At 40.5% G+C, this 16489-nt stretch overlaps 2 protein-coding genes across 4 annotated transcripts; one reads left to right on the plus strand and one right to left on the minus strand.

Annotated features, from left to right (window-relative positions):
• Positions 1-3824: 3824 nt before the first annotated feature.
• On the minus strand, positions 3825-8045 carry LOC136436832 (nocturnin-like). Of its 3 annotated transcripts, none has more exons than XM_066431186.1 (3): positions 7951-8045; positions 6899-7161; positions 3825-5492 (listed from the first exon to the last, which is right to left on the minus strand). In XM_066431186.1, the coding sequence occupies exons 2-3, from the start codon at positions 7140-7142 to the stop codon at positions 4669-4671; spliced, it is 1068 nt and encodes a 355-aa protein (XP_066287283.1). In that variant the 5' UTR covers positions 7143-7161; positions 7951-8045; the 3' UTR covers positions 3825-4668. The 3 variants fall into 3 exon arrangements, with proteins under 3 accessions (XP_066287283.1, XP_066287284.1, XP_066287285.1); XM_066431187.1 differs by lacking the exon at positions 7951-8045 and adding an exon at positions 7702-7888; XM_066431188.1 differs by lacking the exon at positions 7951-8045 and adding an exon at positions 7506-7594.
• On the plus strand, positions 8001-14696 carry LOC136436831 (protein SGT1 homolog). Its single transcript, XM_066431184.1, has 12 exons — positions 8001-8106; positions 8223-8271; positions 8439-8529; positions 9551-9620; positions 9730-9800; positions 10132-10185; positions 10438-10481; positions 10669-10763; positions 12166-12262; positions 12657-12855; positions 13263-13459; positions 13776-14696. The coding sequence occupies exons 1-12, from the start codon at positions 8087-8089 to the stop codon at positions 13881-13883; spliced, it is 1095 nt and encodes a 364-aa protein (XP_066287281.1). The 5' UTR covers positions 8001-8086; the 3' UTR covers positions 13884-14696.
• Positions 14697-16489: the final 1793 nt, after the last annotated feature.

Raw genomic sequence — 16489 nt, forward strand, 5'->3', positions numbered from 1 at the left:
TTATCGGGAACCAAAATTACTTGTTAGTCTCCAATAAAAGAAAAATAGATAGAAAATGAAGCCATAGAGTTGACGCTCGACCGGTTCTGTATTCATATGGTAACATCGGGCATAAAAATGATCAATGTGGGTAAATTATGTTCATGTCCACCTGTACCAGGTGATCATGATTAAGACTGACTAAATTGATAGAAATGGAAAACTTTGAGGATTGGCCAAGATTGAGTTAAGGACAGTATGAATGAATGGATGAATGAATGAATTGTTAATGTTTGGATTTTGTAGCACATCATGTTATTGCTTTAAACATCACTATGTTTAAATGACACAATGATAAAACTTTGTGGATTTGTATACACCTGTTTAAAAGATAAAAGAGTAAACGATAAATTTAGTGGTAGCATAGTTTCATATGACTAACTGTTTTGTAGACTAAATATTCGTTGGTAGCATATAGCTTTAGTTGTTTTGTTTGTCCCATTGTTCACTAGGAACGCTACAAGTAATGATACTTTACCTTTAGCCCTTCATGTGATAGTGAAACATTTAGCCCATGTTGGCAAGAACGTGCAACTAGAGTAATCTCCAAGCAGATCTATAGGTTGCATAAAGACCGTATCAAACTGGCAGAGGAAGTACGTTTAGCAACCCAACCCAACTTGGATTGCATTACAGGCTCCTTCTTCCAGTCGGATACGGTCTTTGCAATCCATTGGGTCGTGGTTGGAGACTACAACTAGAGATACATGTAGTTGATCTGTGACTGAGGATTACACGGCAAAGGACAATTGGTCTGACCAACATACATTGTGCACTATCTAGATCATCAGGCTATGCTTCGACTATTTTCCAACTTTTATAAAAACATCCTATGATTCTGTATGAACTTCGTGTTTCCATTGGAAATATGTCCTGAAAACTCATTCAAAAGTACGACCTAAGTCTGAACTTTTTCTGTCTGAAACCTGAAGCTGCACGTGTCCCCGTACACTATGAAAATCGGAGAATAAAGACCTCGCATCATCCACACGGTTCAAAAGCGCCCCATGACGGACAAAAATATTATTGCAGCCGACATCTTTACGATGAATCACCGGTCAGTCGGCAGACAGTCTGAAAAAGATATTGCTGTTTTGTGTGTACAGAAGACGGGAATCTTCTGAAAACATGGACATTTCAGTCTAACTGGCTGGACATTCCCCTGATTAAAACCAAAGATAAAAGTGATTGAAATGACGTTCTTTCTGCAATATTATATTTGACCGTTGCGGGGCGCTTTTAAGCCGTGTATGTTACCTCCGATATGTAACGTTAAACTTACAGAAGTCTTGACCTCCAAAAGGCTTTTTCCCGACGTTTGTGCTTGCGAAAAACGCGACAATCGGTCAAAACCATTGGATTTAATGCTTACCGTTTCCTGACCGTTTCCTTACTGATTACTGATGACAAAGTCGGAAAAAAGTCGTAATCAATCCTGATTATCCAAATGATGAATTGTACGTTGGTTTGTCCTATATAAGGTAAACAACCTAAAACGATCAATTTCTGACTATCTTTATGCTGAACTTGCCAACAAAAGTACTTGATACATAACATACTACAGCCTAAGTTGTTACACTTCTTTGCTTAGCACATCAACAATTGTTATCAAAAGGTTTGCTTATTTTGGCAAAGTTGACGAGTGATCAACTACAACTTAATTCCATAGCCCGTGTTCTAATGAGATACACTACTTCCACAGGATGCATCTTTCACTTATGGTCCAAACACACAAAAGACAATGTGGATAAATTATGTTGATAAGCTTTTCTTACACATGTGATCGCAATTAAGGTTGAATCTATCAATTGTCATCCTGGTGAATTATGAAGTTTCTACAGTAACTCCTTTACAGAATTCTTATTTTATTTTCTCATATTCAAGTTTCCATAAGAAACAATGAGATATATATATCTATACCGTATGAAGTTGAAGGGAATTCATTTTACAGTTGTAAAACCATAGAAATACGGTATTTCTATCTTTATACATCTGTAAAATGGATTCCGATGAGCTTCTGCACCGGTCCCCGCAGAGAAGGAAGATGTCGGCTGTGTGATTCTTCGAACCTCTGCACTGGTCCCCCAGCAGAAGGGAGATGTCGCCTCTAGCCTTGGGTTCACCCAGACAAGCCCGGGGCAACCAGCACTGCAGAAACTGGGGAAAAGAACTATAACTCACCTTACCATAGTTTTATACATCATTTACTGCTGACATTAGACAATAATCAAACGTTAAATGCAAAAAAAAAATTAAACACGACCAGATGATGATAGAACATCAGTAACAACAACAACATCAACAACAGTAGAACAAACTCCTCCCCTGCCTCATGATATGTTTACGAAACGAGCCAGCAACTGGTATTAAAAAGGCGCCGCACATTATTGAAACGTAAAGTCGGACAACCACAAATCCTTCTAAACATACAAAATAAGACATCCACAACAACTGACATTGCATTAGCATTGCATAACTCTCGATGTATCGTACCGATATAACTGGAACAACAAGATACATACCTGCATACCTGGTCCTCTAAACTTGCACCGAAAAGCCGCGGAATCGAGAAGTCCTGTCTGAGACGTGCACAGGTAACACACGTCTGCGGACTCACCTGGGCTTAACGTCAACAAACCTGAATTTTCTGATCTTTAACCTTAAGTTCACTATGGTACCTGATACACACATAACATCTCGGTATGTTTGACGTACTGTCAAACACGTTTGCAGATGACTCTCATTTAGTATGAAAGCTCACAAGCTAACACTAAAACGCTTCTCTTGGACTTTTTTCTAACGTTCTGTCTCCTGTGTACTAACCTACATTCTCCTCCGATCTTGAACACAGCTACATCTATCCATATTCGTAAACTCAACGGGCCACACCTGAACGTAACATGGTGTTGATAAAGCGCCGCCCAGTGACAGGTGCAGGTACTGCAGCCGCTGACCTCCATCCACCGTCACAATCGGGCTGCACCTGACCGTGACACCACCATGCTGAAGCGGCGCCTAGTGAAGGGTGAAGGTATCGCAGCTCAGGAGTGCCCAGTTGAGATAATTAGTACAGAATCAGCTGGAACCCAGGAGAAGGTGTTCAGTCTCGTGATTCAAGGTTTTATTGCATCAAAGTTTTAACTTTCATTTTCCTAAAAACTAATTACGTCAGACTGACATGTAGCTTTGGACGGGTCTACTGGAGCTTAATGTGAAACACTAAAGGTGAAACCAACTCAATTCAGTTCTCATCTATCCTTAGTCTAACTTTTGTAACGTTGGGGCGCCACCGAAGATCAAGCAAACAGTTGTCTCCATCCTTCTCGATTTTCTGGTTTTCTTAATGTTTCACTTTTTGTCATGCCTGTCCATTATCTGATATCACATCTATTCCATTACCTCTTCCTTCCTCCCTGAACGGCTCCTTGCATGATAGTTTTAGCAATGATAGCAGTTTTGGTCTAACCTCCTGTATGTCTGGACTGTTATTAGCCTGCGTTTAAACCATCTCTCGCTGGGTGGGGGCGGTAATTTGGGTAGTGTTTGTATGTGTGTATGTAAATGACCAGCATAACTCAAGAAGACTTTGGACAACTTCTGTCATTTGGTATAAAAGATGATCAACTGGTATGATTTATAATCGATGAGAAACACTCATGATACGTCAGTCAAAAATCATTTGGCGAAGGTATGAGGTCGTGGAAGTCTAGTTTTGTCATGTTGCCATTTTATGATTTTTGTTTGGAAGACGAGGAAACATGGGACACATAATCAGATAGACCTCCTTGAGTTTGTCAAAGTCTTTATTGATCATGTTACATGTCACAAAGATCACAACAGCAGATTAAAAGACAGAAGATGAAGGATCTCACAACACTTCAAGCCTCTGACACAAATATTTTAAGAATACATGACTTGAATCAAACTTTTCCATCACTCAAACTTGAATAAGTCACAAATTGAAGACATAAGTGTAAATACATTTAATCTTTAAGGTTATCTAGCCAATTAGCTACTTGGGAATTCATATATCTGAAATATTTTATCTTTTTGAAGAACGTGCCTGAGAAAAAACATATTTGGTTAACAATTGAAACAGAAAATACATAGAAAAGTCACTCTATCAAAAAGTAAAGTATTCCTCTAATGTTTCAATTTCCAGTTTGACCTGATTCCTGAGTAACTCATGACAAAAGATTAGCTAGTTTGATCCAATAGGAGGTGCTGTCCAACAGGGCCTGTTACATCTAGTCCCTAGATGTCAACTGTTAACTACTACATTTTGTATGTTCTTGTGTGTACACTAGCTGCTGTCAGAGGGTTTCTATGTTACTCATTTGTATATCATAATTGCTTGTGACATTCTGAATTTGTCTTCACGATCAAAGCCTATCTTTTCTACAATTGTATCATCCTTCTGCTTACTTAAGTAACATTTTGAGGTAAAATTACATCTGAAACTCTATGGTTAGACTAAATACCTGATTTCACACTTCACAACTTACGTATGAAGAAAGATTTGTTGGACAATATAAATACTTTGAAGAAATTGAGAATAGATTGTGAAGCCTTATCTTATTGCTTGTTACACTACTTTGGTGGACATCACATTTCATTCATTATGTGTTTCTAAATTTGCTTGAAGTCACACACCAGGGACAGGTGATCAGACGGATAAGTATGAGAAGGTAACCTTGTCTCTCCGACCAACTCCTCGGTTGGAATCTCAAGACAAGTTTCAACCTGGAACTTCTCCTTAGAGAAAAAGATGTAGTCTAACGTTTGGCGCCATTCCCCGTCCGTCCTGACAGTCCACGTCGTGTAGACCGGTTCTGATGTTTTGTCCGCGCTCAGACTCTTGTACGCGCTGTTCAGTTTCATCTTACTTTTGCTCATCACACTGTAGACTTCTTCCGCCGGTTGCGCATTGAAGTCCCCACACAAAATGACAGGCGTACCTTTCCCTGAAAACTTCTGTGTCTGTTTCAGTAAATCCTTACCCTGTTCGGTTCGAAGCCTTTCCCACCCCTTCCTTGCCTTCAGGTGGGTCACTCCGACAACAAAGGGCTCGGCGCCCCCTGTGGATGGATCTGAGAACTGCAGTTTGGCAAACAAAGCCACTTGGTTTGTTTCAAAACCACCCACGGATAGAATAATGCCATCTGCATCAACTAACGAGAATTTTTCCTTCTTGAAGAAGAGAGCGCAGCCATCTGGGCCGTTGTTATTTGGGCAGTAGAGCGCGGGAGAGTCGGGTTTGGGGTAGAACAGGCCATGGTAACCTAAACTCTTCAGTGCAGGTTCCAGGAAGTCGTGGTAGTGGTCGACTTCTTGGAAACACAGGATATCCGAGTTGTAGGCGAGAATCTCTTCCAGGATTCTGTACTTCCTCACATCCCAGTCGAGCGCTGCCGGTGGGCAACGGACAAAACTGTCGTCTGCTTGGCTAAGTGCTGGAGGACAGAAGAAAAACAGTCTTGGATTACATTTACAAGTAAGTCAAAGGTCTGATAGACAGGGGAGACAAAACAGCCGAGTAAAGGGTTAAGGAACTAGTGCCATGACACATTTATTTCTTAAGATTCTTTTCTGCTTAAGACCATTGACAACATCACAATATGACATCCTTGAAGAAACTCTCAGGGAAGTGAGAACAGTTCACCCTGCCTCATGTGAGGCTATGATCCTAGGGGACAGGCTTTTTAGCGAATGCCCACAAATGCCCACTCTGGCGAAGTCCACGCTGCACGAATCTAATTTTTAAAAATTAAAAATTTTTAAAAATTAGATTCGTGCAGCGCGGACTTTACCAGAGTGGGCATTTGTGGGCATTCGCTAAAAAGCCGATGCGTGATCCTAGTTATCATTATCATTATCATTGGTCAATGCTAGGACATCATATCTGTGTCTGTACATCATATGATGTCCTTGGTCAATGATAACATTTAGGATACTTTTCTGAGGTAGTCAAAATATAGCCAAGGATTTAAGTACCCTTTACACAATGTGGCCAGATTTGGACTAGATCAGAAAAGTATCCTAATCCTTATCACTGGCCAATAATAATTGAATGACAAAGTAGATTTAAATCAAGAAAGGTCAACACTCAAATAACAGAATACAATGTAAACAGCAAGGTACAAGACTTAAAGGCACCTGCACCTGTTTACAACAGTCATCATGATTATGCAAACATGTTTCCTGTGGCAGGCATGTGTGATGTCATTACACACGTCACACAGTTTTGTTAAACATGACGCAGAAGCTATATTTGGCCATGCCTGATATATTTGTCCCAAAAGTATGACAATACCCAACCATGACCTATGATTAAGTGTAAACATTTCTCTGTAAACAACAACTCTATATGATGTATATATCTGGGAACGTGAATCAAATTTAAGAGTCAAAGACCAATAACAGCACATATGCAACGATTGCTTGTACAGTATTGAAAAACTTGATATCAAAGCATATTACCAAGTCATTCTAATTTTCTATTTATACTGCAGCATGTAGGACTATGGGCTTCTAGCAGTCTAATCTTGACTCAAAAACAAATTTGGTGCCAAAAGGAAGCCCTAGGAGAGAAATTTTCAAGGTTAAGCTGTAATTATAGAAGAGTTTGTTTGTTTGTTTGTTTGAATCTTGTATCAAAATACAATGTAGTCCTAAAAGATTATTGGATGATTCTGTTTCAGTTATAGAAATTCCTTAAGAGCTCTGCCGTGTGTAAAGTTACACTTTTGTTATGATTAATCACTATTGGACAATAAGATGAGCATATTCAAGGAGGTTATGTGGTATATTCAGCTCATCATCATCATCACTATAAATAGTAACATTACAATATAATTACCTTGTGCCAGGATGTTCCATTGCATCACGCGAAAAACATTTCCTTCTCTCACCGCCCCCTCCGTTCCCACAACTGAAACTATCGACCTCTTCAGTAAAGGAGGCTGGTCCTTCAGTGCCTTCTCACAAGAGTCCAGAAGCTTGTCCTTGGATGTTAAAGACGACGTTGCCATGACAACAGGATGTCTAGGAGTGGTGTGAGGGTGCGGAAGCAACGGCTGATGTGTCGGACTCAAGATCTCCATAGAATTTGCCAGCAAGTTTCTGAAAACAGAAAAAAGGAAGTTGCAGTGACAGAGACAGAGACACAGACATGAGGCTTGACTACAACTATCAAATAAAGGAGCAATTTTAGGGTCCCAATTTCTTTAAACATACAGTATTCTTTTTCTCATGTCAGAAAACCTTCTCGGCAATATCTATCAGTCAAGCCAAATTATCTTAACTGTTTGAAATCTATTTCAACAACAGGGAGTCAATTTCAACTAAGGTTACATAAAAATTATATAAAACCTCCTTGATACAATCAAATGTCATTGCTGGCCTACAACTATAAAACGTAACATGATATATGATTATATATTCTACTAGGACCGTGTAGTACAAACCTTACTGATCGTGGTAGCCTCAAAGCACGTTTCGGTACGCTAGTTTTCACTCTGTTATATACCGACTCTTTTATGCAATGGGATCCGGGATATCCAAATTATGTTAGGTAATGATGACCAGCTGTTAACGGTTAACTACCAGCTGTGTAAACAATGCAACAATGTATTATGCTGATAATCAGAAACGTTTCGTTACCTGGTCCGCAGTGAGTGTACGTGCTCTATGCGAGGCAGCTAGTCTCCAGTATACTATATATAGCAGTCACGAACATATATATACATGAAACAACGGTTAGGGAATGATTAAGCGGCACGTTACTTGGCAACTCATTTGGTTGGCGCGAAAATGTGGGGGTTTCCTGTCTGATGACGTAAACATGACGTCAGGACACACCCGCTAGAATTATTTTTAATCTATAAGAATTTCACTGACGTTTCCACTTACCAGGCAAGGTCAGGGAGAAGGTGAAGACGAAGGCGCATGTCTTCGTTTTCAAGTCTTTTCTTGGTAGGTCAGGAGGTCAGAGGTTAAGAATTGCCCACCGTGCTTTGCGCGAAAGGAAAACTCTAGAACTGAAAAGATGGCGGCCGATATGTTTGGGTAACTGTTTACCATCAATATACATTGAATTTATGACTTTATTGACTGTTTTGTGTCTCTGAACTTTTGCCCACGCCATGCAGATGATTTTAGAGCGTCCTGTTCTTCATTTCTAGCCAGGCGAATGAAGCGTACGTCGATGAGAACTATGAGAAAGCAGTAGAGGTGAGCTGAAATTTTCTTCTTTTTTTTTCTGAAAAAAAAAAAATACAAGCTTGTACAAATTTACTACTCTTGAGTTGTTTAAAGCATTTTAAAGTTAATATATGTGGAAACTAAACATCGTACAATGTAATGATTTATTTTCCTTCCTCTTTGATGACTCAACACAGTTATACACCAAAGCAATTGAGGTGGATGGAGAGAAGTCAGAATTCTTCACAAAACGGGCTCAGACATATATCAAGTTGGAGCAGTACATGGGTATGTGACAAAGTATCACTGTAAATACATTTAAGTTTGCGTGGTTTTTATTTCGCGCTGAGGCAAAAATGGAGCGTTCGCGGTGGTTTTAAGTTTGCGGCAGCGCTATAGTCACATACTGCTACAGTATTGGACAGAAATGTTCGCGGTGGTTTTAGGTTCACTGTGAAACGGTCGCCACGAAAATCGCGAACATAAAACCCACCGCGAACATTTCTGCATCTACAGCACTATCAGTATATGTACCCTTTATAACATGGACCATATAAGGTCGTTCACGATTTCAAGAACGCATGCGCAGTGACATGTAGCGACGAGAACTGTTTACAAGTCAGGGGACTTAACTGTCTTAAATGCGTACTCGCTACTACTCGGAATAGTGAACGGCCATATTCCAGATCCCTGTGTATGCTGGATTGCAGCTGGAACTCTTTGCATGCTGGGAAAAATAGAGAATACTTGGTAATGCAGGGGGGGGGGCAAGACAGCCATATTGCCATGACAACATACACCTGACACACATGTGCCAATTACACATTGTCATGGCAACGTGTGGCTTTCCCCCTGTGTTACACAGTGAGTGAGTGAGTTACACATAATTCTGTTACCTGGAATATGGCCTAGCAGTTTTTTGGCGATACCTCAGGGGCCTAGGCATTTTTTAAAACAAAATGGTGCAAAGTGGCGTTGAATGGCCGAGTGGTTAGGCAAGCAGACACGAGATTGAGAGGCTGCGGGTTGGATTCCTGGCTAGCAGTTAACGCGACTTTCCTTATCCAAACCAGGTGTAAAAATGGGTATCTGACTTTGATTGGGGAGGCGAACGGCAGTGGAAGGAGAGGGATGGGCTCTGTCTTCCAGTACCTTGCCCTAGACACGGTGGATAACAACCCACTGCCTCTAAAGCCTCAAAAAGGCTATCTGGGACTACCTTTACCTTAGTACCTTTTTGAATGGTGCTTGTAATATATGATAATGTCATATCTTGCTGAAAATTAATATCTTTTGTTACTACCTGTAGATGCTGTGGCAGATGCTACAAAAGCAGTGGAGTTAGACCCCAACAGCTCAAAGGCTCACCTCAGAAAAGGGTCAGTTGTTTTATGTATTACAAGGCTGAATTTTGCGATTCACGTTGAATGATTGAAGAAACAAATACATACTACAGGTATCTAACTCTTTTGTTGTTGTTCTTTGCAGGGTGGCCAGTTTCTCTCTGGATGAGTTTGAGTCAGCAAGAGAATCCTTTGTAAAAGGACAAGAGTTAGACAGTGGGTATTTTCTTTACATGCATTCCTTTTACCCTTACTGATCCAAATAACAGTGATGGCCCACCTCAGTGGAAGAACTGAAATGCGGCGATGATGATGATGATGATGATGATCCAAACATTGATAGATTCTTTTGTAGGCTCCCCTTGTTTACTGGTAGTTAGGATGGGAGTGGGTTAAAAGTGTTGCACCACCTGTATGGGATGTACTGGTGTACTACATTTAGCTATATTGATACATCATCTGTATTTGTGCATGTTACAAAGGTGCTCATGTCAGGTGTAATAGTAAATGTTTTAGTTTTTTCTGATCCAATCGTATTTTTTTGCAGGTTCTGAGCCTCTTTTTGCAAGATGGATCAGGAAATGTGACGCAAATTTGAACTGTGAGTTGCAAGTTTTGTCTGTAATTCAATGCAATGATACACAGCTGAAGATGTTGCATAGATTTTTGTTATAAGAAAACTATTTGAAAGATTCTAAAAGTAAACTCTGCTTAGAGCATTTGTGTCATTTGTTTGAATTGCTATTACTAGTTAGTAATATGCTGGCCCTGTATGGTAAAGATGTTTGTGCATGTGTAAGTTGATAATTTAATGATAAATCTAGATCATAGATGTGAAACTGTTCTGTTGCAGTGGAAGAGAAGGAGGAATCTGGTACAGTGGCTGAAGATGGCAAGGTATCAAACTGAAAAAGATTTTTCTTCATTTTCTTTCCGATACAAGTAATTTTTGTGGTGAAAATTGAAGACTTGTCAGTTATTTCCATTCATTAAGTACCAACTGATGCTGCAAACGGCACATCATTTTCAGACCTAAAAGTTCGGAAGAGTCCTGTTTAAACGTGTGTGTGTGACTTTTCCACAGCCCCTGGTTGGAGCAGCAGGGGACAGTAGCCCCGCCCCTCAGCCTGTCACTCAACCCCAGCCACAAGCCGCAGCCCCTCCCCCTGTCTCAAAGAGGTACTGTCAATCATTTTGGCTACTGCCTGTCATGCTATAGTACCATAGAAATAACCTACAAAATATGATAAGATACTACCTGGGTGCAATCCTGTCTAACTCCCATACAAAGAGGGAGGAGAACACCCAGGCTAGATAAGATGCTGTAATGCACTTTATCTTCATGGTAGCAAAATTTCACGGTGTAAGGAAAATGGACATTTTCACTGAGTTTTACCTTCACGGTGGCAGCAGTGTTTCGGCCAGACCGCGACTGAGAGGCCGTCCACTTGGGGAGGGCCATACCGCGAAAATTAAATGACCGTACCGCAAAAATTAATTGACCAGGAAAAGTAACTGAATGTTGTGATCAGAAAAGACTTTGTTTATTTTTCAAAATCAATTTGTTACGAAGGTCGCTATAATCCTTGCTATAATACTGCTTCAATCGTCACAAAATGCCATCTATATTGATCAGAAACGCCTGAACTGTAAACGGGAACTCCCGCCAATGTGGTCACGTGACATCTTGCTGTCAACCAATCAGAGCACAGGTTTTATGACGCAAACCAATCAGCGCTTAGAACAATGAGCTAAAAACATGGCGGATGGGACAGGTTGCGACTCGAGCGAGCGTCATGACTTATGGGAATTCTTAGCGAAAAATATGATTTATCTACTGTACATACGGAGAATTTTCACGGAAAAATATTCAAAGGAATATATATTGTGTCGAATATGGCCAGAAATGATGGCAAATCGCAGCAAATCATGGCGTAGAGGCTAAAATGCGCGGGCGAAATTCTTGTTTTGTTTACGTTTTTCCTTTCTGGGATGCCTTTCTTCGATTTGAGTCTTGAAAAACGGGTTTTTAATGAGATCACCGTATGCCAAAGGCACCGACATCGATTCTTTGCAATTATAACAATAGCAACAAACAAAAGAGTGTGAATGTCCAAAGATATATAGCGTCCCCACGCCCGCGGTAACAAAGAAAAACAAAGAAATTATGCAGACTTTTCGTATTTTTTCCCGATTTCTCGGCATTTAGTTTGTCTTTTTTTTAAAGAGGACGCCCTCTGTCTGAGTTCAGGACGTCCAAAGCGACATAAGGCCGTCATTTGACGGGAAGACGGCCCTCTGGCGGAAACACTGGGTGGCAGCAAGTAATTTACAGAACAGAAGTGTGAAGGAATCATATATAATAACAACAGGTTTTTCACAGTGATGATAAGTTCACGGTACAGAGGTGACCATGAAAACAGTGAAGATACAGTTAAACTAAAAGGAACAAGAATTACAGTATACAAACATGTTTGAATCTGATGCTCAGAGTGTAGTTCTTGAGGTAGCTGCCAGGTGGCAGTGTTGAGACCACTGCTGCTGATACTGCTGCATCAATTTCATGTTTTCTTTGTTGCAGACATGACTGGTACCAGACAGAGACCCATGTCATTGTCACAGTCATGATCAAAGGGCTGAAGAAGGAAGATGTCCAAGTAGACTATGACGCATCCACGGTATGTGTGACAAGTCTTGTCTACTTGGAGAACAGATATTAATATTCATGTTGCTCAGATTTGATCCAAAGGTGTGATAGAATCACTCTGTTCAAATACATGTAGTATCCATGCATTTTTTTTGTTTTAAGTTTCTATTGGTACTTACATTAGCTAAACCTCACTTCAAATGACATGCACATGTAACATTGTAAGATAAAGCATTTCCAATGCCAAAAGGTCTAACAGTTACAATTAGTTACAAATAATTTACAATGCTCTAGTACTCAAGTAAGAACTTTAGTTTGTACTTTTGCTAGTCTAATTATCTGAAAATTAAAAGCCAATTCACCAGAACAATGTTGAATGATGGTCAGATTTAGACGTGTTCAATATTTCTTTGTTCAACATGTAGCTGAGTGCTGTGTTTAAACAAGCCAGCGGGGCAGACTATGTGTTAGACCTGGATCTGGCCCACCCCATTGTGAAGGAACAGTGCATCACCAAGGTGCTCAGCACCAAGGTAGAGATGAAGATGAAGAAGTCTGAGGGAATCAGGTGGCAGTGTCTGGAAGGGGATGGGAGGCCGTATCAGTACGCACAGTGGGCATCTGGTAAGAACAAACCCTACTTTAAATGGGTGTTACTGTACCGGTATCATTGGTTGTTTTCATGTGGAAGATTTATTCATTCTATTCATTATATCATGAGCAGAGTATTGCTGAAATGAACAGGATGGTACATTGCTAATCTTTGTTGATGGAAAATATGACTATGCAATAATATGTACAAGGATGGCATGAAAAATTCATGTTACCCCTAGTGTATGCTGCACAGTGATTTTTTTCAGTGAAGATTTTTGATATGTTGATTCTAGCTCTTGGTCTGAAACATTTGTTGTAGATATTAACACTTGTGCTTGAGGTGTCACTTTTACTCTTTACTTTTACTGTCAAGGTTAGTGTAGACATGAGCACCAGCGTAAACACGAGTCCCTTCAATAATGACATCTTTGCCACAGGTAATGAGGGAGCCAGTGGTGTGACACAGTACCCGTCCTCGTCCACACACAAGAGAGACTGGAACAAGATTGTGGCAGATGTGAATAAGGAGGAGAAAGAAGAGAAAACTGAGGGAGATGCTGCCCTGAACGACTTCTTCCAACAGATCTATTCTGACGGCAATGAGGAAGTCAGGAAAGCAATGAACAAGTCATTTGTAAGTATTTTCTGTCATATCCTCACCTTATCAGTCTCATAGCTATTCAACAGCATAACGTTCAACATAAGTCTTCCACTCCTGGCGATCCTCTGCCATTCTTATTTTGTCATATATTTGAGTTTAATTGTTCACTTTACCTAACGTTTCTGCTTGAAAGTTCAGTTTGGTATGTTGTAACAAGCTATGTTTGGTATCAAAATTGATAACACTAATTGTAATGGAGATATTCCCGTGTAAGATATGAGAAGAGTTATTTTGGAGATATGCCAGTTGTAAGTGTAGCTGGTAACAATGTTTTTGTGTGTCCCCCCAGGTGGAGTCAGGTGGTACAGTCCTCAGCACCAACTGGAAGGACATCGGCAAGAAAAAGGTGGACATGAAACCACCTGACGGTATGGAGTTCAAGAAATGGGAGCAATAAGCCCCCCTCCCCATCCGTCCCTGTCTGTTCATGTCTACCAAAAGGACTCAACTGTATATGATTTTGCACAATTCCAGTCTACATACAGTTAATAGTTTTTGCTTGTCCATAGTGAGTCATTTCAGCTGCTGAATTGTTCAGGCTTTGAAACTCGTCAACAACTTTATGAGGGTGTTGTGCCAGGTAGACTTAAGATCATTCCTGCTGCCTTGTCACATGCTGGAAAGTTTGTGGGACTGACCTTTTTAAACCATTGAAATAGTTATACTATTCTTTTGCACAAATTTCATCCTTGTAACATGTTGTACTACATGTAATTATTTTTTTCTACCAAAAATAGGAAAAGGATATGAATACAAATTGTTCTACATCCTGAATGGGCAAAGCAACACTAGTGTTAAACATACTTTACTAGAGTATACTGTGTTCAAAATGGTTACATTATCTACATTATTGCATTTTCTATGAGGAACATGGGAGAAATGTCAAACAATCCCTGCGGAATGAATGATGGCCATCAGAAATGGAAAGGGTGTACAGATAACTGCATGGTACAGCCATGGAAGTACAAGTTTGTATGTAGCAAAGATAGGATTGGAAGAATATTCTTCATCTACAGTCTTGGAAGTAAAGAAAATCACTGGTGTCAAATCTTGGAAAATCTAAAACATTGAAATGCCGCCTTTCTCCATGTGGTCATATGTTTGGTTTGCACATGCAGTTTTAGGTTTAAGGGGAAGGCATAATTGCTTCCTGATCTATCTTGTCATGTCGTCATCTCTTTATGGACTTCATATTAAATGATATTAATAGGTATGTACTTGCCTGATTGACTGTGTCTTTTGTATATACTAATGGTCCTCAGCATCTCGAAATAATGCAAATTACACTCGAGGTTTCTGTACAGTCTTGTTTTCCCTGAGTTTTCCTTGTTTTCAACATATGCACAAGAATAACTGAAGAACTGTTTGTATGCAGCAAGGAATATATGTATTCTTTGTGACTCTTGCACATGTGAGAATAAGTTAGTTGAGATTGTAAGGCTGACGAGCTATCTGCAGAATTGATAGAAACGTGAAACTTTCAAATAAAGTCCAGCGTCTGGTCTGGAATGCTATAGAAACTCGACAATTTCACTGCTTTGTTTGAATACAAGAGAGGTGTTACCATATATTGTATCCGCCCGTCTAAATTACGTTTTAGAATCAGCTAGATGAAGTCCTAATGAAATGGGAAAGGATTTCCTACAATTTCATCGGGCAAGAATGGACTGTAACATAGCGAAAATTCGGAGCTCGTTCGCTTTAACATTTTCTCGAGATATCAGGGACAGGGCCTTGCTTTCCAGCCACGTAGCAGAGAATCGTCTAGCCAAGTGCCAGAGAGAGACACAGTTTAGTTCGTCCAGGTCGGCAACAAGTCGCCGTTCACATTGTTTTTTCAGTTCAGTAAACTGAAACCTGTCAGCAGCTATGAAGAGCGAGGGAACGAGACTAAAAGGGCGTGGTCGGTCCGCCATCTTGCCATGGAGCTCTCGTTCTACTAACTTCATCCCATAAGCCGCCTTCAGGACGAGCGTCATGACGTCAGGCTCTACGTCAGGTATCACAGCTGTTTTCTCCCTGCTCTCCTTCCAGTCATTGCCGGTGAACATGTCCCTGTGGAATGGCGAGTACATGTCGGTACTTGATAGAAACATTTCTAGACGCTTTGCCGACAGGACTTTGTGCCATGAGGACCTCTAACTCGAACCCTAATTCTAAGTTTAACCATGACCTTAACCGCCGACAACACTCTAAGTTGATAAGAAGACGCCTAACCTTAACCATAAGTATAGAATCTAGCAACAGTGATTTAGACTTATAGACCAATTGTCCGATGGCAAATCGTCCTGGTAGCATAGGTAAGTAGCCTGTATTTACACAAGCTCTCGGCCGGAGGTTACAGGCCGGCTGGCCACTAGGAGCGCGATTCGTCAGGCTACATAGGTAAGTCAATTGCCAAAATACTTTCCTTACCTGAAGTACTGACTTGTTTCTGACAGGACATGCCAGTTACAGCGCAGTTCAACCTTGCGTACTCCCACCACCAACAACACATCGTCTACAACAGGTCTCCTCTCCTCTGATTGGTCCTCCTCTTGCTCTTCCCGTTCCCTCTCGTGCCTGCCACTGTCCTTGGCGACCCAATATACCCCACCAGAGGGGGTGTCAAACATCTCTTTTCTATTCATGTTGTTGAGATTAGGTACTACTGAGGTAGGTGTTACTTGTGGACGTGTCTTAGTAATGTTATATTCTCGAACTGTTCATGATATATTCTGTTGCTGTTTTCTGTAGAGCTGTTGGTGTTGCCAAGTTCTAGAACATTATTTTGTCGTAATAACGCCTGAACATCTATCATGCAAAGGTGAAATTTCCATCCCAAGGACTATTGCAGTAATTCCATCCAATTGGAAATTTTTCACTGTACAATACTTAACGCTTTTACGGGAAATAAACCATACTATCACCCTAAGAGGATATTCAAAAAAGAATTCCAGACAAGGTCGATGAATGCCGGAAGTTCAAATGCTGACCGGAAATTATGGAACAATCGACGATTGT

This window comes from Branchiostoma lanceolatum, chromosome 6 (genome assembly GCF_035083965.1).
Source record: "Branchiostoma lanceolatum isolate klBraLanc5 chromosome 6, klBraLanc5.hap2, whole genome shotgun sequence".
In the NCBI taxonomy this organism is placed as follows: Eukaryota; Metazoa; Chordata; class Leptocardii; order Amphioxiformes; family Branchiostomatidae; genus Branchiostoma; species Branchiostoma lanceolatum.